This window comes from Anastrepha obliqua, chromosome 5, assembly GCF_027943255.1.
Source record: "Anastrepha obliqua isolate idAnaObli1 chromosome 5, idAnaObli1_1.0, whole genome shotgun sequence".
NCBI lineage: Eukaryota > Metazoa > Arthropoda > Insecta > Diptera > Tephritidae > Anastrepha > Anastrepha obliqua.
In genome coordinates this window covers 62,809,572-62,836,727 of record NC_072896.1, presented here as the reverse complement: position 1 = coordinate 62,836,727, position 27,156 = coordinate 62,809,572, and the positions used below count along the sequence as shown (strand labels likewise).

At 36.5% G+C, this 27,156-nt stretch overlaps 1 protein-coding gene across 1 annotated transcript in view; it reads left to right on the top strand.

Annotated features, from left to right (window-relative positions):
* LOC129249163 (uncharacterized) overlaps positions 1-26,357 on the top strand; it is a 62,178-nt gene extending 35,821 nt beyond the window's left edge. Inside the window, exons 8-11 of the mRNA XM_054888829.1 lie at positions 16,534-16,809; positions 22,059-22,377; positions 23,936-24,171; positions 24,365-26,357. Coding sequence (XP_054744804.1) covers positions 16,534-16,809; positions 22,059-22,377; positions 23,936-24,171; positions 24,365-25,462 — 1,929 coding nt within the window. The 3' untranslated portion in view covers positions 25,463-26,357. The remainder of the gene's footprint in view (positions 1-16,533; positions 16,810-22,058; positions 22,378-23,935; positions 24,172-24,364) is intronic.
* The last annotated feature ends 799 nt before the right edge of the window (positions 26,358-27,156 follow it).

Here is a 27,156-nt window from a genome sequence, read left to right as displayed (position 1 = left end):
AAAACGATAATGACGCACGGAACGAATTCCGCAATTACAAAGGAGCTTAATACCAAAAACAGGGAAACAGCTCTTCGAACTTTCATTACAGGTCTTAACCCTCCGCTGGACCAGATCCTCTTCACGTTGGCACCACGTGACTTACCAAATGCTCTTGCCAAGGCGCAGGAGCTCGATGCCAATCAAATGCGAGCATAATTCGCATTGCATTTTTCAAGGAGTAATAATAATAGTAATAATAATATTACAATAAATAGAAACACTCATCAGGGCGTTCGTAGGGGTGCGAATTTTCTGAACAATTTAAGGTATCCACCAAGGAATACCCCAGCAAATGAGGTCAAGCAAAATCGTCCAGAGCCAATGGACGTTGATCCATCATTACAGATCACAAATATTCCCAAACCGGTACAAACGTACCAGCAACAGGTGAGAGGCAATAGAAATAATTGGCAGACCAATTATAATTATCAGGCAAATGCTGTGCCAAAGAGGTCGAATAATAGTGCGCAAATAAGTACGCAACCTCAACAGAAGGTGCAAAGAATTAATAACATGGGAGAAAATCATTTTTTAGAGTAAGGTCTGATTTGCCCTACATTGTCAAGACGGATAGGAAGACGGGGCAAATTTTCAAAATCTTAATTGATACGGGAGCAACAAGCTCATATATACGGGCCGGGCTCTATGTAAACAAAAATGTTTTAGAAAATAAGAAGAGGGTAAGAACCATTCATGGTTCGACCATCATAAACTTTTTCCATAATATCAATTTATTTGATGCTCAGGAGCGATTTTACGAGATTGAAAATTTAGAAAGTGATCTCTTAATTGGAATCAATTTCTTGAGTAAAATCGAAGCCAAGATTGATATTCCAAATCGGGTGTTGATCTATGGTAATAACAAAACAGAAAAAATTCATTTTCTTGATGATTTTGATATACCAAACCCCTCGGGACAAGAAGGTCCTGAAACGTCTGTCGAAAATATTATCAATAAACCAAAAGGGAAAAATAATGAAAGAAATACCAAAAACGGTGTGAAGAAAATTAATCAGAAACTAGTAGGGAAAAAAGGTCAAAAGGGGCCTGACAAAAATTATACTAGAAACAAAAAAGATAATAAAAATTTGCAAAAAAATATATCGGAAAACCTAACTCCTAAAACTTTTGCTGAGGTAGATACCGCGAAAATAAAAAAATTTAAAAATCAAGATAAGAATGAAGATTCCCAAATTGGAAATTCATTGAATAATTTAAGGTCGGAGTCCTCAAAGATATCCTTTGAAGTAGATAGGACTCCCCTGATCGAAGGGTTGCAAAATAAGGTGATTGAGGAAATTTCAATAACACATAGTGATGTTAATTTAGATTTACCTTTTCGTACCGACGTAAAGGCGGAAATACGAACTTTTGAAGAAAGGCCAATTTGGTCAAAACAATACCCTTACCCAATGTCAGTGAATGATTTTGTTAATAATGAGGTTCAAAGCCTGTTGCAAAAGAATATAATTAGGGAAAGTAAAAGTCCATACAATTCTCCAGTATGGGTGGTTCCAAAGAAAGGAGTAAATGATGACGGAAGTCCTAAATTGAGATTGGTCATCGATTTCAAAAAAATTAATGAAAAAACCACATCTGATAGGTACCCAATGCCTAATCCAGAGGTTATACTTTCAAATTTGGGAAAGTCTAATTATTTTTCTACAATAGATTTGGAGTCTGGATTTTACCAGATATTAATGAAAGAAGGTGATATAGAGAAAACGGCATTTTCGGTAAATAACGGGAAGTACGAATTCCTAGGAATGCCGTTCGGATTGAAAAATGCACCAAGTATTTTTCAACGGGCTATGGATAATGTATTAAGAGAATATATTGGAAAGTTTTGTCACGTTTATGTCGACGATGTTATAATTTTTTCAAAAAATTTGGAAGACCATAAAAAACATTTGAGTTTGGTAATTAATATATTAAGGGAGGCAAATATGAAAATATCCTCTGAAAAATCTAAGTTCTACCAAAGAGAGGTGGAATTTTTGGGATATATAGTGGCAAAGAATATAATCAAAACGGACCCAAGAAAGGTTGAAGCCATACAGAATTATCCTATACTAAAGACATTGCGTCAATTGCGGGGATTTTTGGGGCTGACAGGCTATTATAGAAAATTTATACACAATTACGCGGTTGTGGCAAAGCCATTAACTAAGCATTTGCAGGGGGAAAACGGAAAAATTTCCCAGTATTTGTCAAAGAAAAAGATAGTTAGTCTAGATCAAGACGGAGTGGCTGCTTGTGACAAATTGAAGAATTTACTGGCTCAACAGGTTGAATTGACACAACCTGATTATAACAAAAAATTTGTTTTAACAACCGATGCATCAAATGTAGCTTTGGGTGCAGTATTGTCACAAGAGGGGAAACCTATTGTCTTTATATCAAAAACATTAAATTCTACGGAGTTTAATTATGCTACAAATGAGAAAGAGTTGTTCGCAATAGTCTGGGCTTTGAAAGCATTGCGTAATTACCTTTACGGTGTTAGTGATCTGGAAATACACACTGATCATCAACCTTTGTCATTTGCGATTTCGGAAAGAAATCCGAATATTAAGATTAAGAGATGGAGATCATTTATTGAAGAATTTTCTCCAAAAATTATTTACAAGCCAGGTGCAACCAATGTCGTTGCTGATGCATTGTCGAGACAAATGCTTAATAATTTGACAAATTCCAAAGAACATAGTGAGTCCAGTGATTCGTTAGCGGACACACAACATTCTGCTGAAAGCAGTAATGAATATCAGATTCATGAAACAAAAAAGCCATTAAATCATTTTAAGCAACAAATTTTGATAGATAACGGGGCGAAAATAACCGTGTTAGAGACAATTTCTCATTTTAATAATAAACGATTTTTGATCGAATACGACATACCGGAAAATATTGTTGGAGTTTTAAAAGAATATATTAACCCAAAGTTGGTTACGGGAATATATTGCTCACCTGAGGTGCTTTACGAAATAAAGAACGTATTGAGGGAGGCATTTCCAACTGTAAAATTTTTTCATACGAAATTGTTCCCAAACGATATTACTAATAGAGAGGATCAGGGAGCGATTATTGAACAAACTCACAATAGGGCACATAGAAATTATAGGGAAAATTTGGCCCAAATTAGGCAACAATATTATTGGCCATTGATGATAAAACAGTTCAAGCAATATGTAAAAAATTGTAACATATGCAACAGTAATAAATATGAAAGGCACCCAAAACTTATTCCGATAGGAGAGGCACTTATTCCGGAAAGAGAGGGAGAACAACTCCATATTGATATTTTTTTCGCGCAAAAATTAAAATTTTTAACTTGTATAGATTCTTATTCTAAATATTTAATTGTAAAATATATTGGGGATAAGCTTAATTTGGAGGAAAAAATTTTGGAACTTCTGCAAACATTTCCAGATGTTAAAAGTATAGTTATGGATAATGAACCAGGTTTAAGTACGATACAATTCAGGTCTTTAATGGAAAGACTCAACATACAAATCTATTATTGCACACCACGTCATAGCACGAGTAATGGTCAAATAGAAAGGGTTCATTCCACACTTATAGAAATATCTCGATGTTTAAAAGAGGAACACAGTTTAGTTAGTGATTTCGAATCAATTATGAGGGCGGTGCAGCAGTATAATAAAACTATACATTCAGTAACAGGTAAACAACCTTGTAATATTTTGTTTAATAAAGAGAAGCATGAGAATATAAGGGATATATTAAAAAATAATCAGGAAAAAATGTTAGAATACCACAACAAGAAAAGGCTTCAAAAAAATTACCATAGGGGTGAAATTATATATGAAAAAGTATATGGGGAACGAAATAAATTAAAACCCAAATATAAAAAGCAAATAGTAGTAGAAGGTTTAGGAAATAAAGTTAAAATACAAAACAGAAACAGAATAATTCACAAAGATAACATTAAAGTTTAATCAGAAATAAAAGAAATATAAAATATAAAATAATAAGCAATGAGCAAGTAAATGTAACAATATCAGATCTTATAGATGTTTCGGAATTTAAAATTGTATAATACAAAAAAATAATTTAATAGTTGTTTACATTAAGTATCCAAAAGTGAAAAATGTTTGTAAATTGTATAAAGCAATAGCTGTAGCGCAAAATGATGGAAAATTGTTGATTGAAAATGAAATAATAAAATGTGGAGATAAATTTTATTCAGTCAAATTTTGTAAAAAGGAATTAAATAATGCTTTTTGTATGATAAAAGGAAATAACACATGTTTGTCCGATATGTTAAATAATAAACATGCCAACTGCACAAAAATAAATGAAGCAAATGAATCAATAAATATTGTAAAAGATGGTGCTATAATAGCATCAGGAAAGCATAAAATTAATAATCACACTATAGAAGGAGTTTATTTGATAACTTTTCAAGATGATGTTATAATTGACAACAGAAAATATGAAAATCCTACAGGAAAAATTTTAGGATATTTAAGGGAAGGAAAATTAAAATCTTTTTTTGTAAATAAATACATTGAAACAAAAAATATTGATTTAAAATTAAACAATGTTAATATACTCACACCATTAAAGCAAGAAATAAAACGAAATCCTGTTTGGTGGACATTTACCACTTTAATTGTAATAATATTATCTGCATATTTTGTCTTTAAATTTATCATATATATTAATCTAAAAATTAAATTAAAAAATGCAAAAGAAAAAGAAGAATTATTATTGCAATTATCAGACAGAATTAATCACTTAACAGCTTTATATTCGAAGACGGGACGCTTCGATTTAGAAGAGGGGGAGTTAACGCCTCCTATACCACACACCACTAACCCAGGATGTAAACAGTTAAGCATAGATTAATAGCGCAAGCCACTTCCCAAAAAAATAAACAATAAATATAAGCACTTACCATTAGCGAAAGTGTCAAACATGTCATTGACACTTTGCTAATGAAAGAAGTGGACATCACATATCACGTATGGTCCGCTTTCAATAGAATTAAGAAAACAATAAAAATAAGCGCTTACCTTAGCGAAAATGTCAAACATGTCACATATCACGTATGGTCCGCTTTCAATAGAATTAAGACATACTAACCTAAGATTTAAGCTTCAGATTCTGTATAAATATTAAGATTAATAAAGTGTCGGATCAGTCTGTATCCGGTGTGCAACGAAGACTCACAATGTGTTTTTTAAAAAGCTTTTGCTAGTTAAGCAAAAGATAATTTGCATGCACTTTCATTGAAAATACGCTGAACAAAGAACTTCTATGGTTGCCGTGTCGCCATCACATAATGGAAATCATTTTGAGCAAAGTACTTACATTATGTTTGGGACCTTCAAGCTCTCCTGAAATTCCCATATTTAAAAGGTTAAAGGAATCATGGAATGCAGTTGATCGATCAGATTACACACCATTAAATTTTTCCCCTGGAGAAGCTGAGTTAAAAAACAGTGCCATCGAATCCCTGATACATCATCTCAGTAAGAAAGACCAGCCTCGAGATGACTACCAATAGAAGAGAGGACAACAATAGAAAAAATTCACTGGAGAGCACCTGGGCCTATACACCACGCTCGGTGGATGGCTAAGCTTATTTATGCATATAAATTGTACCTTTTCCAAGGTCAGGGAGTTTACCATCTCACAAACAAGGAGAAAGAAAACTTGGACAGATTTGTCCGTTTCGGAGCACTTTTGTACGTGAAAAACTGGGTTGAGGCTCCAATCAGCGTCAATGCAGCTTTCAACGACCTAATGTTTTGGAAAGAGGCTAGGAAATACAGCGCGATTGATGGAGAGATAGCTAAAACCATCAAAAAAGCGTTCCAGCAACATTTGTGGTATCTATCCGACGAACTGGTCGGATTATCACTTTTTTCCACGAAAGTGAGCCTTGAAAACAAAGTGAGCATCGTGAATAAGATGTCTGTCCCTGCACCGCCCAGGATGATTAGAGGAAATGCCAATTTATTAAGTGATGAATGTGAATTGGCAGATTTCGCTAATAGTAGAACAATGATGTTGTTTACTAAGTTAAACATTAAGCAAAGCTTTTTGAACAAGCACCCAAGTGAATGGGAACAGACGCCAGAATTCAAAGAGGCAAAAAATACTGTAAATAAAATCAAAGTGGTCAATGACATCGCAGAAAGAGGTGTTGAACTATTTCAAGATTTTAACAAACTCATAACAAATGATGAGGAGGAAAAACAGCTGTTGCTGCAGATTGTAGAGGCTAATAGGAAACAATTTCCGACTGAACCAACGAAGAAGGTCGTTCTAGAAAGCCTACAGAAACCATCCACTTCTAAAGAAAAAATGTAATATAAAAGCTTGCATTTTTATTATGGTCTTCACCATAAAATGTACATATTTTTAACATGATTTATAATGTTAAATAACCAAATAAATTTAAGTTTTTGTATTCTAACATGTCTTGTCGTTTTTTTCAAAAATTGTAAAAAAAACTCCCATTTTCATTTTTTAAACAGCGTTGAGCACTGCCTTCCAAGTGACTTATGACCTTGAAAATTTAGCTCTTTACTTCTTATATCAAATAGAAAAGAATTGGGGGGTCCCTTGGCTTTTACATCCAACTTGAGTTTTTACCATAGGATCTTGGACCACCCTAATGTATATACAAATAAATTCATACAATAACAATAATACACGAGGTGTGCTAAAAAATAAGGCGAATTTTAAAATTGCGCGAGCTACGTACATTCAGCTTTCGAATCTTATTTTTTTATGTTGGTATACTCGTCTCGAAGATATATTCACGGTTTTAGCTATACAGCATGTTTAGTTTGTTCGTGAGAGGCTTAAATAAGTCAAGTGCTTTGCGTGTTCGGCGATTTTCTTCCATCGAAAAAAATGGATCAAAGAAGTTGCATCCAATTTTGTGTAAAAAATGGAGTTAAGTGCTCAAAAACATTTGAAATGTGGACAGTGGCATACGGTGAGTGACACTGAGTCAAAAAAATGTTTAGAAGTGCTGCAAGCTTTTCACAGAAAGTCGAGAAGATGGGAATGACGATGCTGGCTCTGGACGCCCCAGCGCATCAACATCGTCGAATCACAATTAGAGAAGTTGCTGAGGATGTCGGCATAGCGACATATCGATTGGCTCATGCCATGCAATCTTTTCGGAAATTTTGGGCAAAAAGCGTGTGGCAACTAAGTTCGTTCCAAAATTGCTGAATTTTCACCAAAACCAACGTCGTGTGAGCATCGCTCAGGAATTGCTGAATGACGTCAATGATGATCCCGATGTGCTTTAAAGGGTCATAACTGGTGACAAATCATAGGTATATGGCTATGACATCGAAACCAAAGCCCACCGTCCCAATGGAAGAGTCCAGGGGAGCCAAGACCAAACAAAGCATGCCAAGTTCAATCAAATGTCAAGGTTTTGCTCACTGTTTTCTTCGATTACTATGGCGTAGTGCATCAGGAGTTCTCACCACAAGATCGTACCGTAAATAAGGAGTATTACCTTGAAGTTATTCGCCATTTGCGTGAAGTAATACGAAAAAAAACACCCGAAATGTGGAAAAAAATGCATAGCTCTTGCATAATGATAATGCACCTGCTCACTCGTCTTTGCTTGTGAGAATTATTTGGCCAAAGACAACAACTTATCATGCCTCAGCCACCAATTTCACCAGATTTGGCCTACTGCAACCTTTTCTTGTTCCCAAGATTGAAGAGAGCTATGAAAGGACGGCGTTTTGCGACGATTGATAAAAACCGAATCGCTGAGAATTCTACGAGTAGGACCTACCAAAAAGTGCATATCAGAACTGCTTCGAGGATTGGAAAAAATGCTGGCACAAGTGTATTATATCTGAGAGAGACTACTTTGAAGGAGATAAAATGATAAAGAAATAAATATTTTTTGAGAAAAATTAAAATTCCTCTTATTTTTTGAACACACCTCGTACATACATACGTAGAAATTTATATCGTAATATTGAATACTTTCGATGCTGCTGCTCATCTAACGAATAATTTTGTAGCTGCTCAGCTCGTAAGCAATTTGACAGAAACAGCTGTTGAGATTATGTATTTGTAGCGTTTATCTAATTTTCTTTTTTCTTACAAAAACTTTTCGCTTCATTTATTTTTCTAGTATCTTTCTTCTTTGCATTACTCTACCCTGACTTTTCATATTTCCGTACCATCTCTGACTGTTTTTAAACTCTACTTGCACGTCTCTTCTCTTACATGTCTCATCTACGTTGACTATTAACTATTTAGTTTGTTCCATTAGTTTTGAATAAGATAAGATAGGACGTTACTAGTAGCCTACATTTTTTTGTTATGTTGGTACACTCTTCATATGAATGTATGTGAAGTTTCATTTCAGCCTGTCAATTCATTCTTTGTTTACAATCCATTTAGTATCGACGTGACAAGTTATATTATTTTCTACATACTATGGAGAAACTCAAGTATCTTGCAGTGATTGAATTTTTATTTTTGGAAGATTTAAAATCAAAGGAAATTTATAAATAAATGTTGAAAGTGTATAAAGACTTTTAGCCATTAGTACAGTAGAAACATCGTATGCTGAATTTAAACGTGGATCGACAAGCTTTGAAGACGATCCACGTCAAGGACGTCTAAAAGCATCAGCAACACCACTAATCGTAGAAAAAATACAGGAAAATAAAAAATATTGGAAAATCGTCGAGTGACTGAATGAGAAGCCCTAGGCGTCTCATTGGCTTGTGGCAAACCAAGCAGTGGGTTTCAGAAAGTTGGGTGCAGTGGAAAGCATTCGCTTACAGTGGAACAAAAAAACATTCGAATGCAACTTTCTCAGCAACATTTAGAGCGCGTTTGAAAGGATGAAATGGATTTATTGCATCTATTCATCACTATGGATGAAACAACAGGCTAAAGAGTGGTGTGAGTCTGATTCTTTGGCTCCGAAACGAGTTCGTGTTCAGAAATAGGCCAAGAAGGTGTTAGCATCAATTTTTTGGCATGTGAAAGGAATTTAGTTTGTCAATTACTTGCAAACTTGTAAAATCATAAATTCTGAATATTTATGTAACCTTTTAGACCAGCTGAAGGAAAAAATTCGGGAAAAAGAAGCCAGTTTGCAAAGTAAAAATTCTTTTTCATCAGGACAATTCACCGAGTCATAAGAGCATTTTGACAAAGCTAAAATCGATGAACTAAAGTTTGAACTGGCCCTAGCGATTTCCATCTGTTTCAAGACCTAAAAAAATCATGCGTGGAAAGCGTTTTTCATCAAATGATCAGGTCAAAAAAGCTGTAGAATCTTTTTTTGCACCGCTTCCAGATTCTTACTTCAGGGATGGAATTCATAAATTGGAATTTCGTTGGAACAAATGTACTGATGTTCAGGGAGACTATACTGAAAAATGAAATGTATTTCAAACAATAAATTAAGTTTTTCTTATAAAACCGCAGAACTTATTGAACAACCTAATACTTCACGGTACGCTGATGCTCGTTTTTCTAATTCAATATGCGCAATCTAGGGATGAGTGCTCACGAATTTTTTCTCAATGTGAATAGTATTTAGGTACTTATACAATCAAAAATGAAAACGTTATAACTTATCAAATTTAATCTTTCATTGTTCCTTTTTATATTTTTTCGTTTAATTGTTCCGGCTCCCACCGACTTTCTCCACAACTCGTTCTTTACCCACTTTCATGGAAATACTTCAGTGCTGTCAAATTCATATGCAAAAGCGATATGTTGGTTTATTCGCTAAGTAGGTGTCGAACTAAAAGCAGCTATTAATGAAATAGTAATAATAATAATATACGATCAGTCTAATAGAAGCGTGTCCATCGTAACTTAGAAACTATTTGACCAATTCGATTCTAACAAACTGCATTGTATGGGCTTATAATATTCATAATACGCAATATATACAATATTACCTATAATGGCTTTACTTATTCGAGTCATACTTTGTGTTAATTTCTGCGAACGCTGTGGAAGTAACCGATCCCACATCAGCCGAATTTGTCTTGATAACTGTTTGACCGTCCATGTTTGTTTTTCTTTGAGATTTTGCTTAACTATTGCCCAAACGTTTTCAATAGGGTTAGCATCAGACGACTAAGAAGGCCAATCCAACATGCAATCCTATTTTGCTGTTTCAACTATACACACCTTCGGCTGCGATGCTTGGGATCGTTTTCTTCTTGCAAAATACAAAAATTAAAATTCTTGTTTTTCCGGAAAATTCTTGCCCTTCCAAATCAATCAAATTGTACACCAGGCAACTATTCGTCACAACAACCGCCAATATTACTGTTGTTAGGTAAAAGGGGTGCACAAATATTGACCAGAGAAATCAAAACCCTGTAGGAAGGAAACCACAATCCTGCTGTAAGTAAGGAAACCAAAATCCTATTGTTTGAGACGAAATGACGCCCAAATGCTGTAACTTGAGACGATATGATGACAAAACTGAAATTCTGATGCTTGAGACGAAACGTCGACACGAAATATTTGTTGATTCTTACAGCTTTTCAAATTACGATTTATAATATATTTTCAAAAAATTTCCCCTTTATATACAAAAAATATTTCAATCAAAGCCTACTTATGTTTACAGAAAAACAAAACTTACTTATTTTCACAAATAATAAGTGCTGATAAACCTTAAAATGTATAACTCACAAATGTCATATACTGCCTCAGTTAACATTATGAGTGAATATTTGAGTATTTTAATATTTGTTGCGAATGTCATTAGAGTGATGCAACAATTACGTTTGCCCAATTCCGTTCTGCATTTGCCTTAGCCCATGCAAGTTCTTTTTCAATGTGTGATAATGAGAGCAGCTGTTTTTGGAATGCCTCCTGCACATAAATGGCCTCGAATCGTATCTGTGGATATATTAAACCACTTTTTCAGCTTCACGCAACGACGATTTCGACTTTGTTACAAACAAATCAATGATCTTCTGATCTTGCTCTGGAGATCTTTGATCTTGTTTTTTTACCTCGTCCGGGGAAGCGGTTAACGTTTTTAACTTCGGTATACCCTTGCACTCATTTATTTATAAACGTCCTCGACTTCATCAAATATTTTACCGCAGTGCAAAAAGTGCCAATCATATGGGCACATAAAAAAATTATTGCGGCAAGGATCCGAGATGCGTCAGATGTGCAGGCAAACACGAAACCGAAAATTGTGAGCGCAATATTCCACAAAAACCGAAATGCTGCAACTGTGGTAAAGAACACCATGCCAATTACCGTGGTTGTGCTGTCGCCAGAGAGTTGCAGAAAATGTGTGATCAACGTAAGAAGGAACTTAACCAAAGCCAAAATAGTCGTCCTACAATACCCCCCCAGCATCCACCCGCAGCACGTAATCTGCGTGGAGGAAGAACATTTGCTGAAGTCGCTAAAGATACAAACGAGAATGTTTCACGTGGAAATAAACCCAATATGTTATACTTATTACAAACATTCATGCGAAAACAAGAAGCTTTTAACAAGCAACTAGAGCGCCGACTTGTCGATATTGAAAAAAGTCTGTATTAACAATGATAAAAGTATTACGTATCATGACATGGAATGCAAACGGGTTGATAAAACATAAAAATGAGCTTGAAGCAATTCTAGAAACCGAAAAAATTGACATTTGTCTAATATCCGAAACACATTTTACTAATGAATCCTACATGAACTTTACTCTATACCGCACAATTCATCCCAGCAACAACGCAAGGGGGCGGAAGCGCAGTTACTATAAGAAAAAATATCCAACACCATGAGGAAGAGCACATTTGTACTGATAAATTTCAAATAACAAATATAAGCGTAAAAACGAAACAGCAATTTCTTATAGATGGTGCACTATACAGTCCACCAAGGCACACAGTTACTGCAGAAGACTACAAGCAGCTTCTTGAACGCTATCGACATAAATGTATTATTGGTGGAGACTTTAATGCAAAGCATACCGACTGGGGATCCAGATTGGTAAGGTTAGGTTGGTATGGTTGCCCAGGGAATGGGCACACTTGGACGAAGAAAGATTCGTCCTTTGTGATGCCATTATGAAGGGGTGAGGCGACCGATGGGATGCAGGGAGAGGGCGGGGAAAGGTGGTGCTGGGATGGTTAGGAGCGTGCGGATTACGAACGATTACTTTGTTTGCATCGACCGCTTTATGCTGCTGATGAAATTCATCAGATTTTTAATGTCAGCGCCGGCTATATCAGCAGGCGTGGCAAAGAAGTAGGAGCCAAGATACACAGATCTTAGCCCCGCCAGAGCAGGGCAGCTAAGGAGAAGGGGCTGAGATGATTCCACCTCATCCTCCATACATCCAGCGCAAAAAGGACTCGAGGTGATTCCAAGTCTCACAGCATGCATTCCTCGCGCATTGTGTCCTGTGAGAGAACCCACGAGATTAGAGAGCTGATATTTTGTCAGCCTCAGAAGCTCGCCCGAGCGCCTCCGGTCCACATGTGGCCAGAAGGATTTCGCGACCTTACACGTTTGTGTTTTTGCCCAACGCTCGCTGAGTTGGTGCGATGCCCATCTTTCCAGGAGCAGACCGCAGGTAGTCAAAGGGATCCCAATTCTCTCCCTTCGCGGGGAAATCATCTCACATGTCCCTTGTCTGGCCAGCTCACCCACCTCACAGTTTCCAGGGGCGTCGCTGTGACCAGGAACCCAGATGAGGCTGATGTTAAAGAATTCGGACGCAGTCGAAAGCGAGGTCAAGCATTCCCTGACCAATTCCGAATGCACCGTCAGAGATCCGAGGGCCCTTATTGCCACTTGGCTGTTGGAGTAAATATTTACTTTCTTGACCGTTAATACGCATTTGAGCAGCCATTCAGCTGCCTCCTTGATTGCGGCTACCTCTGCCTGGAACACACTGCAGTAGTCCGGTAGCCTGAATTTGAGTCTGATGGGGAGCTCCTCGCAAAAGACTCCTCCGCCAACCTTTCCTTCTAAATTCGATCCATCCGTGAACAAGTTCACCAGGCCCTGCCCCCTAGTGGGCTCCAGATTGATAACTACAAAAGGCCGAGCGCTATCTAACGCACTAAGAGAAAAAAAAAATGGGACGCAATATCTACAGCAAAACCAACATACTGGCCGACTGATTGTGATAAGACACCAGATTTATTGGATTTCTTTCTAATTAACAAAATATCAACCAACTTTTTACATATAGAGGAAGGGTTAGATCTAAGCTCGGCACTCTCCAGTTTATTTAACCTTCAGTGACGATATTATGTACAAAGAAGAAACTCCCTTTCTAACCAACGGCAGCACTGATTGGGAGCAGTTTCGCCAGAAATTAGATGAGCATATTGAGTCTGAGGTAAATATATACACCACCGACGACGTAAAAATCGAATCGCTTAAGTTTACTAAGACTATAAAGAAATCTGCATGGGAGAGCACACCTCAGAGTAGAAGAAAATTATTCGGCGTGAATTACCCACGCGAGACGAGAGATCTAATAGTCCAAAAACGTAGATTAAGGAGAAAATGGCACCTTACCCGATCACCCGCTGACAAACACAACTTCAATAATGCAAGCCAAACTTTAAAACGGTCTTTAAGAGCGTTTAAAGATGATTCTATCAATTCGTATGATACCAGCCTAAGCACGGTGCGGAGTTCCGGATATTCTTTGTGGAAATGCACAAAACGATTGAAAAGGCCAATCAAACATATCCCGCCGATTACAAAATCAGATGACAAGTAGGCTAGAAGTGATTCCGAGAAAGCTAATGCTTTTGCAGAAACTCTAATGGCAATTTTCACTACACTTTCTCTACAGATGATGCACATGATCATGATGACGTAATAACGAATCAAGATTCCAATGTGCCTAGCAACGAAATATTGCCTCAAGTCACAGCGCAAGATATAAAACACATTATACAACGTGAACTTGAAAATAAAAAATCACCAGGCTTTGATAATATCACTGCAGAGGTTCTCAAAAAGCTGACTAACAAAGCTATAAGTAGATTAACAGACATAATTAATGCTTGCCTTGCACTAAAATATGTACCCACCTGCTGGAAAGTTGCGGTAGTCATAATGATACCTAAACCAGGCAAACCACCGCACGAATCGACGTCGCACAGGCCAATATCGTTACTACCGACGATTTCAAAATTTTTTGAGAAAGTACTACTGGAACGCTTACAGCTCTCCATTAAAAGATCGAATCTTATCCCGCAACACCAATTTGGCTTTCGCGCTCAACATTCCACCACTGAGCAAATTCATCGAATAACTAGTAAAATTGAAAAGTCCTTTGAAAACCAACAATTTTGTTCTGCTATATTTCTTGACGTAGGCTTTTGACAAACTTTGGCACGCAAGTCTAGTTAAAAAATTAAGAAGCATTCTTCCACCTGACTTCTGTGACATTATAGGGTCATACCTACAAGACAGATTTTTTCAAGTAAAATATGAAAATGAATTTTCTGAACTAAAGCCAATCAAAGCAGGGGTCCCACAAGACAGCATACTTGGGCCTGTTCTATACTTACTCTACACATACGACATGCCATCACCTAGAGATTCATTCATACCCACATTTGAGATGACACTGCAATCCTTACTGTTGACAACACAGAAATAAAATCAACACAGAAACTCCAAAACGCTGTCGATGAAATAGCGGCTTGGACGACTAAATGGAAAATTGCGTTGAATAACTCAAAATCTACACATATTAACTTTACAAGCAAAAAAATTACATGACCCCCAATAAGCATATTCGGCAATCAAGCACTGTACTCAAATACAGCAAAATATTGTACATCGCTGCTTGGGAGTCAATGACAATCATCTGGGTACGTATTTGCTATGGAAAATTTGTTTGGGACACGCATCTGCCGTTCTTACGCGACTTAAGGGGTAACACCACTGTACACGCGTAAAATAAACACGATTTTTAAAGAATTTTTTTGTATAGAAGGAAAGGGAAAACAATCACTCTGATTTGGGAAGTTATTACTTATATACTAAAACACAAAACTACAAAGTTTGATCGAAAAATTTTACAAAATGGCGGCATTGGAGACATTTTTGTAATGTGGTTTCTCTTGAAGGAGCTCCGCGGCACGCAGCACAGAGGGTGCAAATTTTAATCTGGAACAAAGAAACATTTTTTTTCTTAATCTAGATAAGAATAGCTAGAGAAACACGTAGGGGATTTAAAAAATATTTATTTTTGTGGAATTAGCAAGCATTTGAAGGAAAAAACTCTATTTTGGACTAAAAAAACGGCACTTAAATAATTATAACAATCGTTTAAATTAATCTATCGAAAATCCCCTACGCTCTTCTCTTAAGAAGGTTATTATACAGACGTAGTGAAAAACCTGATTAAAAATATTTAAAATTGTTTGAGTTATGCTGCGTGCCAATTTCAGAAAACGTGTTTTGAGAAAAACGCGTTTAAAGTTTGGAAATTTGAAGAAGTCGTTAGGTAGCAGTCACTAACGCTTGGTTAAAAGCTTAAAATATTTATGAAATAGACTTCGGTAACGTATAAAACTTTTTGTTCTGTATTTTAAAAGGTTCAAAGAATTTTTTAAGCTTATAAAAAAAAATCAATTTTTTGAAATTTCTACAGTGGTGTTACCCCTTAAGACTCTACTTCTCTGGAGGCACGAACAGCATATTGGAGTAAATATAGCTAAACTGTTATTAGTGGAATTTAATTCTAGGCAATTCTTAGCACAATTGTCGCATCTCTTTCATTTAATAAATTTCCACTTCTAATCACAACCAAAGAGGCAAAATCGCCTTAATTTACATAAATAAATTCCTTAAATTTTAAAAATTGTTAGGCAAAACCAACCAAACCCACATAAAGCCAGACCAAATTGCTACAGACAATGCCGAATTCTAATTTGCATAATCTCAAACTCAGCGTTAACAAATTCAGAGATATACATTTGCATATGCATATTAGGGTGCCTCACAAAAGAAGTTAGCGCTTTTCCGACGGATTTATAAAATTTATTATTATTAAATGTGTTTCGGAAAAATATAAAGATTTAGCTGAGCTGGACCGATTTGAAAGTACCTCGAAAAATCGAGGTATAAATAAAATTAGTTCAAAAGTCAAAAATATTTTCCCCAAAAACGACCCTCAAATGTTTGAAGAGTTTATGCCCAAAAAGTTTGCCTAAAACTGTTAAAAAATGTTAACACTGGAATAAAAGTAGTGAGAAGTTTGGAAGTACTTTCAAATCAGCCCATGTAATGTGTAGCGTCATCTTTTTCGAAAAAAGTTTGGCGGCAGTGTAAAAATATTATAATTCCGATAAAGAACACAGTACCGATTTTATTATGGAGTATGGTGCACCTTAATAAACTTGTATATATGCATATGTGTAGACATAAATATTTCTCTTGTGGTTGCTTTTTAACTCACAATGCGGCATTTGCTTACATTTTTCTTCACCTTTGCAGGCACGTGTCTATTTGCTTTGTGCAGGCTTCTCGCTGGCTTTCGGTTCGATGTTCGCCAAAACATATCGGGTTCATCGCATTTTCACACGCACCGGCAGTGTCTTCAAGGATAAAATGCTACAGGATGCGCAACTAATAATGCTGGTTTGCACGCTATTGGTGGTGGATGCCCTCCTCGTCACCCTCTGGGTATTCGTCGATCCTATGGAACGTCATTTGCACAATTTAACATTGGAAATCAGCAGCATTGATCGAAGCGTCGTCTATCAGCCACAGGTGAAATACCGAGTTTATATTTATACACTTCCACACACATTTATGTACATAAATTTTAAACAGTATTCAATTAAGGTATTAGCTAGGCATGAGTGGTTGTGTGCACGTGAGTACAGCGACAAGATATACAGGATAATCAGCTTAATTGCTCATCCCGCTTCAGCAAGTACCTATAAAATTTACCTATTGATAGTGGCAATGACATATTGACAATAGAATTGTGACAATGAAGCAACAACATATATATATATGGGTATATATGCAGGGAATACAACGACAATTTCTTGTGTGCGCTATTTACATTTAAACCAAGTTTTTTAAGAGCTCCAGAAAATAAATATTTTAGGAAAGATTTTTGTATTATAAGATAATTTCATGGCATTTATTCTTTGAATATGATATTCGGCATATGCCCGCCGCGGTTACGAGTTGCATAGTCAATTCGATTTTTACTACTTTTTCCAATAAATCTGGCCGTATGGCGCATGGTGCGCCAATTACTCTTTTCCTAAATGTGCAATAAAATGTCGGTGCCATTAAGCCCAATGTACGGTATTTTCTTGTGTGTGCTAACGTTGCTCTCGATTTTGTCGCCAGGTCGCTATTACCTGAGCCATTGCTAATTGATTTTAAAATGCTCGTAATGATGGCAGATTAAGCTGCTTATAGCTCATTTAAGTAAAAGCTTCAGTAAATTTTTAATTTAATTAATAAAAAAAAATATTGGCTAAAATATTTCTTGTATATATTGAAATTAAAACATTTACTAACGAGAGTTTTTGGGACGAACTTTTCGGGCGGGGGAAATCCGTTTTGCAGAACGATGGCAATACAAAAAATTGTAAATCAGAATTTTTTTGGGTTTTTTGGCGGTGGTCAAAAACACCAACCTATGCATACATCCATGAATAACTGGATTTGCTTAGAATACCACGTCTCAATCAGACTGGTTTGCAGTCGAGAGTAACAGACTATATTTTAGCGTTGCACCTCACTGATATCTGCCCCCCTCCGGGAGTAACTATGGGCTTACTGCACTACTTCGAACTATCGCACACCGATCTTCTTTCCCCCGCATTAGTGGGATTCAATAATGGACCAAACAATATAGAAAAAATAATAAAGCGGGTTTGAAAACCGCATCTCAACTAACAAATCATCGCCAGATACTAGTTCCCACCTGGAGAGCAGCAGTGACGACTGTGAGCAAAGATACCAAAACACGTGATAAATTTGGATCGACGCCTACAGAAACTAAGCTCCGCACAGTAACAGACTCACGAATGGAAGAATAAAAAGCGCAAGGCAACTGTGCTCCAAAGATGCCTCAATTTCCAAGAGTCCTATCACAAAGCGACCATCAGCGGTTTAAGGGGTTAGAATTTTCCTTCGTCAACGGATATCTGTCGTAAGAGGCGACTAAAATTCACGCCTCTGCCTGTTAGTTATAAGCATTAACTAAACGCTAATAGGCTGAGTTGAACAAGTACAGAAACAGCTGAGTGATGATGGGAACACTGTCGTCATTGTACTAAAATTTATTCAGGGTGTTGGACTCACGTAAACATTCCGAATTCATAAAGCGGCACAATATTTCAAGTCCCAATGCTGAATCCCCGCATAATAACAATAATATTGAGCTGAGCCCTTTTGGGGTTTTGCAATGCTATATACTATTCCACAAAAAAATGTTTCACCCTCCGCCAAAAATGCTGCCGCACAGTGTAAATCAGCTCAATATACTGCATAATTCATATATTAATTATTATTTTTTAATCATATGTTATTTTTGCAGCGACAGCTCTTCCCTGCTAGAAATGTTGACAAATAGTCGGTAGTATATCTCCGCGAAATGAAATGGATCGCTTTACTCTTGAACACTTGAAAGTATGGGAAAATTATTTCCAAAGCCAATATTGTGTATTCCAAACAAAGCGCTTAATGAAAAAAAATCAAAATTATCGTTTCTAACGATGCTCATTTTCATCTCGCCCACTATCTTAATATCATAAGGAAAACTGTCGAGCCTGGAGATCGGGAAGCTCACAATTGATCATCGAAAAGCCATCGAGTGGGTTTCGGAGCGGTGGTATTATTGACACATTTTTCTTTCAAAATGGTGAAAAGCTATTTCTGTCAACAATGAGGGCTACTGAGACATGACAAACGATTTTATGTGGTCGAAATTAGAGGGCATGGCGCATCTTTCTGCACAGCTCATGCCACAATCCATCTTTCGCGTGCAAGTTCAGTAATCAGCCATCTCGCCGATGCCAATTAGCCTTCTCGGAGCAGCGACTTGACGCCGTTAGCCTTGTTTTTACAGAATGGCCTGAACACTGATGTTATGCAAACAATCCGTTAACGATGCAGTCCCTTAACGTGAATATCGAGCAACCTATTCTTGATATAGAGCCAGCAACCGTCACCAAGAACTTGGAAAACTGGGTCTACAGGATGCAATCCAGTAAATAGAGCCACATGAATAAAACCATGATCCATAAAAAACGGGAGTGTTTGATCTTTCGAATAAATCAATAATACATGTATCGCAAATCGTTCATTTTTGTTATTATAATTTTTTTAATTAACACATTGAATACTTTTTCTGTAAATTTCCAAGTTTGGCAGGAGACACTTTAGGTCACTGGGTACTCCTTTCTTCGACAGCCTGGGGCAGTGCACTAACCTAAATGCCATCAATTTTCACCATTACATAAACAATTCTGGCTGACTGTAGATATCTGCATAATGCCTATCTGCAGGTCTAATGGTATCCAAACGGCGGTGTAGTGCTACTTGAGGGGTGCCAGAGTGGTACTTCAACCAAAAGTAGTTATGTTGACTAATAATTTATACTTCAGGATCCCAGTCGTGTTGCAGTTTTCCAATTTTCATATGAAATTTCCCAAAAATTGAATGATCTTCTGTTACACTTAACTTATTTCTGACAAAACAAAAACAAAACCTCAATGCAAACGAAGTCTACGGTGATTTAAAGAAGCGAGATGTGCTGGATTCGAAAGGACGTCTTGCTCGCATTTTACAATTTCAAAATTTTCCCTACCTAAGTTATTGATTAAGCATAAAGATTGGAATATAATTATATTTATTTACTTCAATTATATTTATAAGTGATTACATAGCACATATTCGTCAACTGCCAACACAGGCTATCGACCAGTAAAAATAATTTAATTTGTTCTAAAACTGTTAACTGCATTTTTTTTATATATTTCTTGTTGGTTTAACAGTCAAAGTTAAAAACCATTGAGTGATAAAAAACTACAAGCACTTAAACGAAGGCTTGGCATAAGTTGTGCGTCCAATAAAATTGAAGAAAATCTGGTTTTAAGCCAAAAACCAATTTACAATAGTGCGAATTAAAAATCAAATAATATCGTAAAAATATTGCAGTTGAAAAATTAAAAAGAAAACGGAAAAATTGCACATATTTTAAATTTTATTTTTGCCTGATTTTATTAAAAAAAAAGGTCAATCGCATACGAATTAGCAAATCATATCAACTTGCCCATAAAAAACTTTTAGGCATAAAACTAGATTTCGAGATTAAATAATAGAGGGATTAAATGTCAAGTAATCCAAGTATTTTGAAGGTTATCGTAGATTTTTCTGAAAACTGGTCGATAATAAGAAGTAAGCTGAAAAAATGTAGAAAAAAATTAAATACCTACTTTTCAGATTTATTCAATGTTAACAATTTGGATGCAGAGTTTTTAAAGTCAAATGTCTTCGGTTCTTTTTAACACTTTTATAATGCCTTAATGTCTCTTTAAAAACATTTGTTTGGCAAAAAAATTTATTTTTTTTGGTTAAAGTTTCTAGGAAAACAAATTGACTGTGCTCAGTAATTCCTGTAAGTTTCATAGTGGGATTCCGATAACTGCCTACTAACGTAGCGTAAAGTACGTAACGACTCTTCGCTCGCTTTCCAAATGGAGGTAAGCGCTTCGCTAAATATTTTTCATTCATTTTTAATACGAGCAGTTATGGGAATCCCCAATACAATTTTTCTTAATTTTGCCAGGACTTCAGCTTGTACTAGGGTGCCATGACATGGTCACAGTATGGAACTGGAATGAGATTGTGGATGTCCAAGCACTCAGGCAATATTTCCAAATGTACTTAGTCACACAGTATAACCTATATTATATATTATAATCCAACTAAACTTGCCTGCTTTAAATTTAATGCAAGTCCAAACATCATTGAAATGGTAATTTTAAAGCTTTTTGTGGGTGTGAATCCAGTCACTGGCCTGCGCTTATAAACTACACCAAATTATCGTCAAGCAAGCCAACTTTCGGCGTTGCTGAAGTATTTCCAATAATTTTTCAGCCTAGTAAAGCAAAATGTTGATGAGTTCAGCGATTTTTTTTTTTTTTTTTTGGTGTTTTATTGGACCGTTTTAAATAAAAAAAGAGGTTGTCTGTAAAGTCGGTTTACTGACGATAGTTTAACGTGACAACGTCATAAGAAAATATTGATGGAATGGTTGCAATTTTCAAAACAAAATTTTAATTTTATTTGTTTGATAGATATTTTGTATGGATATAGAGGAGGAGGTAAATGGAATTGCAATGGAATAGGTCAAGTTACATTTACACAAACATGAAAAATGACGAAACATTTATCAAATTCATGAAAGATATCTTCAATTTCGATTGTACATCAGACGTTAATAAGTCAACAACACTAAGAGGCACTATCATCGATTTGCCTTTTTCAAGACACTTTACACTCGAAACACTCCCTTTCATTTCCTACTTTTTCTATCAAGTATGTGAATTTATATACAAATGCGCATATACATACACATACATACATATATATGCTCACTTAAGTAGGAGAGAGCAAGTTGTCGAACGTTGCCGTTCGTTTGCTTTGTTCGTTCCGCGCTTTCGCTTGCAGTTCATTCAAGGTAACGGCAATGAGCAAGGTAACGACAAATGAGCAAGGTAACGACAAATGAGCAAGGTAACACTAATGAGCAAGGTAACGACACATTTTTTCGTGCATGCAGCCGGCTAAATCGAATTATAAGACGTTATCACGTGAAAATGTATTCACTTCGGTAAGAGTATTATCTACCCTACAATGTTAGGGTCAAAAAAATAGTTGAATATTTGAATGAAAAATGAAATCAATCCAAATCAATTATCAAACCTTAAAATCATAACTAATTAAAGATTTTTTTATATTCTTCTCTACTTTGTCTGCCTGCACAGGTTGAAGTTTGTCGCTCGCAATACACGCAAGGTTGGCTGGGCGTTTTATATGCGTACAAAGGTCTCTTGCTCATTGTTGGTGTATACATGGCGTGGGAAACACGTCACGTGACTATACCAGCGCTCAACGATTCGCAATATATTGGCGTGTCAGTGTACTTAGTAGTTATCACAAGCGCGATAGTAGTGGTTCTGGCCAACCTTATTTCAGAACGCGTCACTCTGGCGTTCATAACGATAACATCACTTATACTGGCATCAACAACGGCAACATTGTGCCTATCATTTATACCAAAACTCAACGACATTTGGGGGCGAAGTAAGTATCATACTTATTAAAACTATAAGAATTTTAAATTTTTATTTTCAATAATTTTTGTTAATTTCCTTATTTAAAAATTAGTAGCGACATAGCAGATATCAGTTTTTTTTCTTTTTGACATAAATATAAATATACAAAAACAATAGAAATTACCCGCTTCTCCGCCCGCAAAGTATTTTTCAGTTGGCATAACATAACTGGAGCTAACAAACTTTTTGTGTAACAAAAACTTTCTTTATATTCTAAAGCAGCCTGAGCACAATTCTTCTTCTCTGGGTCTATGTAAACCTCTTTTCTTCCTAAATAATTTGTTTAATATTGGTGTGGGAATAAGTTTGCGTCCATTCTTAGCCAAAGTTACGAATTATTTAAACATTTTGCGATGCTCTCGTAAGAAGTCAACCGCTCTTCAATAACGGCTGACTGCATTGATCGGAACAGATGGTAATCCGAAGGTGCAATGTCTAGGGAATATGGCGCGTGAGGCAAGATCTGCCAATTCAGTCCCTCTAAATATTTATGGCGTTATCATGCAGCAAAATCAGTTTGTCATATCTACCGTCCCATTCAAACGCATTAGCTGCAAGCAGTAATGATCGCCACTGAGGGTTTCATATGGTTCAAGGAGTTCTTAATAGATGACACCCTTCTGATCCCCCCAGATGCACAACATAAGCTTTGAAGAAATTTTTTTCGCTGCCGATGGCCCTAGTTCACCTGGCGGACGCCAACATTTTCGACGCTTAGGGTTATCATAATAGATTAATTTTTCATCGCCAGTGATGATGCAATGCAGAAAACCTTTTCTTTTCTGCCGTTTAAGACGCATCTCACACGTGACCAAACGTCTCTCGATATCCCTCTCTTTCAATTGATGTGACACCGAGTTACCTGCTTTCAGGACCGATAGCATGCAAACGCTTACAGACGGTTGATCTGTCGACATCCAACTCTTTACATATATAATCTAGGGTTCGACATGCGTCTTCATCCAATAATTGTTGTAGTTGAGTACCTTCGATTTTTTCGGTGCCCCTTCGCGATCTTTATCACTCACGTCGAAATTGCCACTCTGGAAGCGTCGAAACCACTCTTTACAAGTCATCATTACATCATTGGTAATCCCGAATAATAACTGCGTAGCGACCGAAACGTGGACTAAGGTTTTTATTCTCCTTCCTTTCGAGTTGTTGTTGACTGTAGACTAAAAACCAACAATTGCAAGATGTGCGAATAAAGAATTTTCCCTATATGAAGGCAGTCTAATGAAACTCCTAAAATTTATTTTCTTTATAATATTGTATTAAACTGCTATACGAAGCTAATATACATATATTGTCTGAAATTTTTTTAAAATTCTTTTAATAAAAATGAATTTCACTAAAAGCTATTATATTCAAAAAACCACTGCCCTTATTTTAAGAATAAGACTATTATTATTTCCCAAAGTTTGAAAAAAGTGAAATACCACTTGCTTCTATTTATTTTTTGACGGAGTCTTTCCCTATAAAAAAAATATTTAAATTTCCCCTTAACTCCCCTTTTTCGAACTCAGACGTTATTGTCGATCCAGTGATACACAGTATGGGCTTAAAGATGGAATGCAACACCCGACGGTTTGTAATCGACGATAGACGGGAACTGCAATACCGCGTGGAAGTGCAAAATCGTGTTTATAAGAAGGAAATAGCAACATTGGATCAGGAAATACGGAAGCTTGAGCGCATGCTTGAAATGGGCACTACTTCAACAGCAACTTCTTCATCTTCCTTAGGAGGAGGACACCAGAAAGTAAGTTCAAACAAATTTATCAAATCCACAAGATATTACTTTTGGCCCGTCTATGTTTAGAATTTTTTCACAATGTTTTTTTAATAGTACATATAAAAATCATAACTTCGATTATTTTGTTTGCTTCACCTTTCTCTAATCCGTACGCCGATACTGCACCATTCTCTTTACTTACTGACTTTCATTCGTGCAGCCCGAGTTAACCGTTACTAGCGATACTTCTATCTTCATGCGACCATCTTCGCCAACATTTCCTCCAGTATTTCCGGCGCTGCCACCCAATAGTAACAAATCACGCGCACCTAGCATCTCTGACATACTTCCAAATCTCTTATTATCCATCTTGCCACCTGTAATACCACGTGCCAGTTGGCCGTCCGCAGAGTATATGCAACTTTCCATGCGTCGCTCCATCGCTTTTGCCTCTCAACCCCAGCTAGAGGAACGCAAGAGTGCCGCCACTTGTCTGGCCGAGCAAGATTTATACAACTTACGAATCGCGCACCGACAAGCGACCGAAACCAAAACCGGATTTATAAATCGCTTACGTGGCATATTTTCTCGAGCAGCTTCCAGCAATAAAGGTTCCAGCTGCAGTCTTGGCGAGCAAAAGAGTCTTCGTGCAGCATTCAAATCGCATATGGGACTCTTTACACGGCATGTGCCTACCGCACAGGCAGCTTCCTGCAATGCTATATATAATCAGACTGTGCGTCGCGATGACTGCACGATGGAGTCCAATGGTGCACCTCTCAAAGCCATGAAACAATTGCATTTTGCAAAAAGTGGTACACATTTGGATGTTGCCACGCCTGACCCTAACTTTCTCCAAATTCCAACCATATCCGCCGAAACACCTGAGGAGCCCACACATATGGGATTGATACTGCCCCTCGACGAAATCGAACTGGAGCGTATGGGTGTGGCGCGCTATACCAAAGTGCACGAGACTAAGGTCAACTTCCAGCTACCCACGAATCAGCAACCATCCTTCATACAAACGCAGCCCACTATGCGTGAGCGAATACGTGGATCCCCGCGGTTTCCCCATCGAGTGGTGCCAACGTGCAGCTTAGGGGCGTTGGAGGAGCCTGATAAGATCTGTGGCATACCGCTGAAAGAGCGAGTACTGCTGGGTCGCACTACTTTAGCAGGAAACTGGAAATCGATGGAGATGACTACCGAGTCAAAGTTGTCACTCAGTGCAACGCCAAGTGAAAACAATAGTCCGCCTACTTTGGGAGAGGTTGAGGACATAATCGAAATCGAAATTGCAAAACCGGTGGACTAGCTTAATCAAACTATTTACATGCATGTCTATATGTACAAAGAATATTTTTTAAATTTAGATTTGGACAGACCTAACAAAAACCTGACTAGTATTGAATCAAAAAGTAATATTTTTTAAATAGTATGATTATTCTAAAGTAAGTAGAAAACAAAACTCCAATAAGGCGTCAATTACCCCTTTAGGGTGAAAACTTTTATTAAAGTGTTAAGTTTTAATTTTAGTGAATAAACCCCCCGCGACTACTGAGCCATTTCAAAGTCCACCTGATACTTTTACACTGACAATCCATTAGAAACTAGATGTGTATAAACCTAAATAAGCAAATTGTACAACGTTATTTGAATATTTACTTGTAAGAATCAAAACTCCTTTTAAATCACAAAAGTACTAAAACATAGAAATATAAGAACTCAACAGTGCAAGTTAACTGAAAATTAGGTAGGAAGCTTAGGAATCTCATTATCAGCTGCTGATGCGATTTTCGGAATTAACGAATAGAAATAACTACGAGTACTACTTAGAATTTTACAAACGAATCGTTATTCACAAAATTTGTGAATCTATATTTTCTTTAAAGATAAATTGTAGGTGTAAGTGTGTATGTGTATAAGAGGTGCCAGAAACGTTAAAAAATCAAAGTTTATGATCTCTTTTTTATTCCTTTAATAATTTCATTGGCATCCACCAAGTTCTCTGAATTATATTTACTCTAATGGAAGATTACCACGGAATATGGGAAGTTATATTCCTTTTCCAGAACATTGTTTTGGGTTAATGGTAATCCAAATACAGCAGAACTTTTATTGGTCGTAACCTCTATGAGCCTATTTTCAAACCGACCAATTTGCTGAGGCAATTGAGCTTTAAATTGCATACAATTTAGCTTACGCAAATAGAATTTGGCAGGTAAAAGTGTTTTTATTTTGTTTGTTCAAAATTCGATAAGGAAAATAGAGAAAAACTGAATTTTAGAACAAATTCTATTAATTTATAATAAAATTTTATACCACAAAACTTTGAAGGCCTTCAAGCAATTGAAGACCACTTCCGAAGCCGAGTTCCAAAATGGTCCGAAAATATTTACATACTGGTGATTAATACTCAAGTTAGAACTAAATTATGTATTTGCTGATTTTTAGTCCCTAGTTCCTGACGAAGGGACTATCGCTGCACTCGTATTACGGAATCTCAAGTAATAAGAATTTTAAGCATGTCCAACTCCCCCATTTACAATCATAGTTATGGACATAAAAGTATGGCCACTTTGAGCACGCAAACAAATTGATAAATGTGATGTAAGTAACTCTTTATTTAACAATTGAGTGTAAAACCAGTCCCTCCACTAGTTATGTATCTAACTTATGCATGCCCAATCTGTACTTCCCTGCAGGAAAAAATACAAGATGTCAACTAGAATACTACCAGTTCGTGTCTTATAATTTTTTCATTTTACCTTGGGTTTGCACAAGATAAAAATTGAAAAATTGTTTTTGTGACTTAGGCCTCCAGACGATTATAAAACAATTCACTTTATCAATAGATTTACGGACTGAGCCAATTTAACTCATTTAAATATAATTTTTTTTATATATGTTGGTTCTTAGTTACGTAATAAAAAGTAGGTAAATGTCGTATACCTATTTTTACGGCTATGTGCCAAATTGACTCATATAATGATTTAACATTTAAACTTA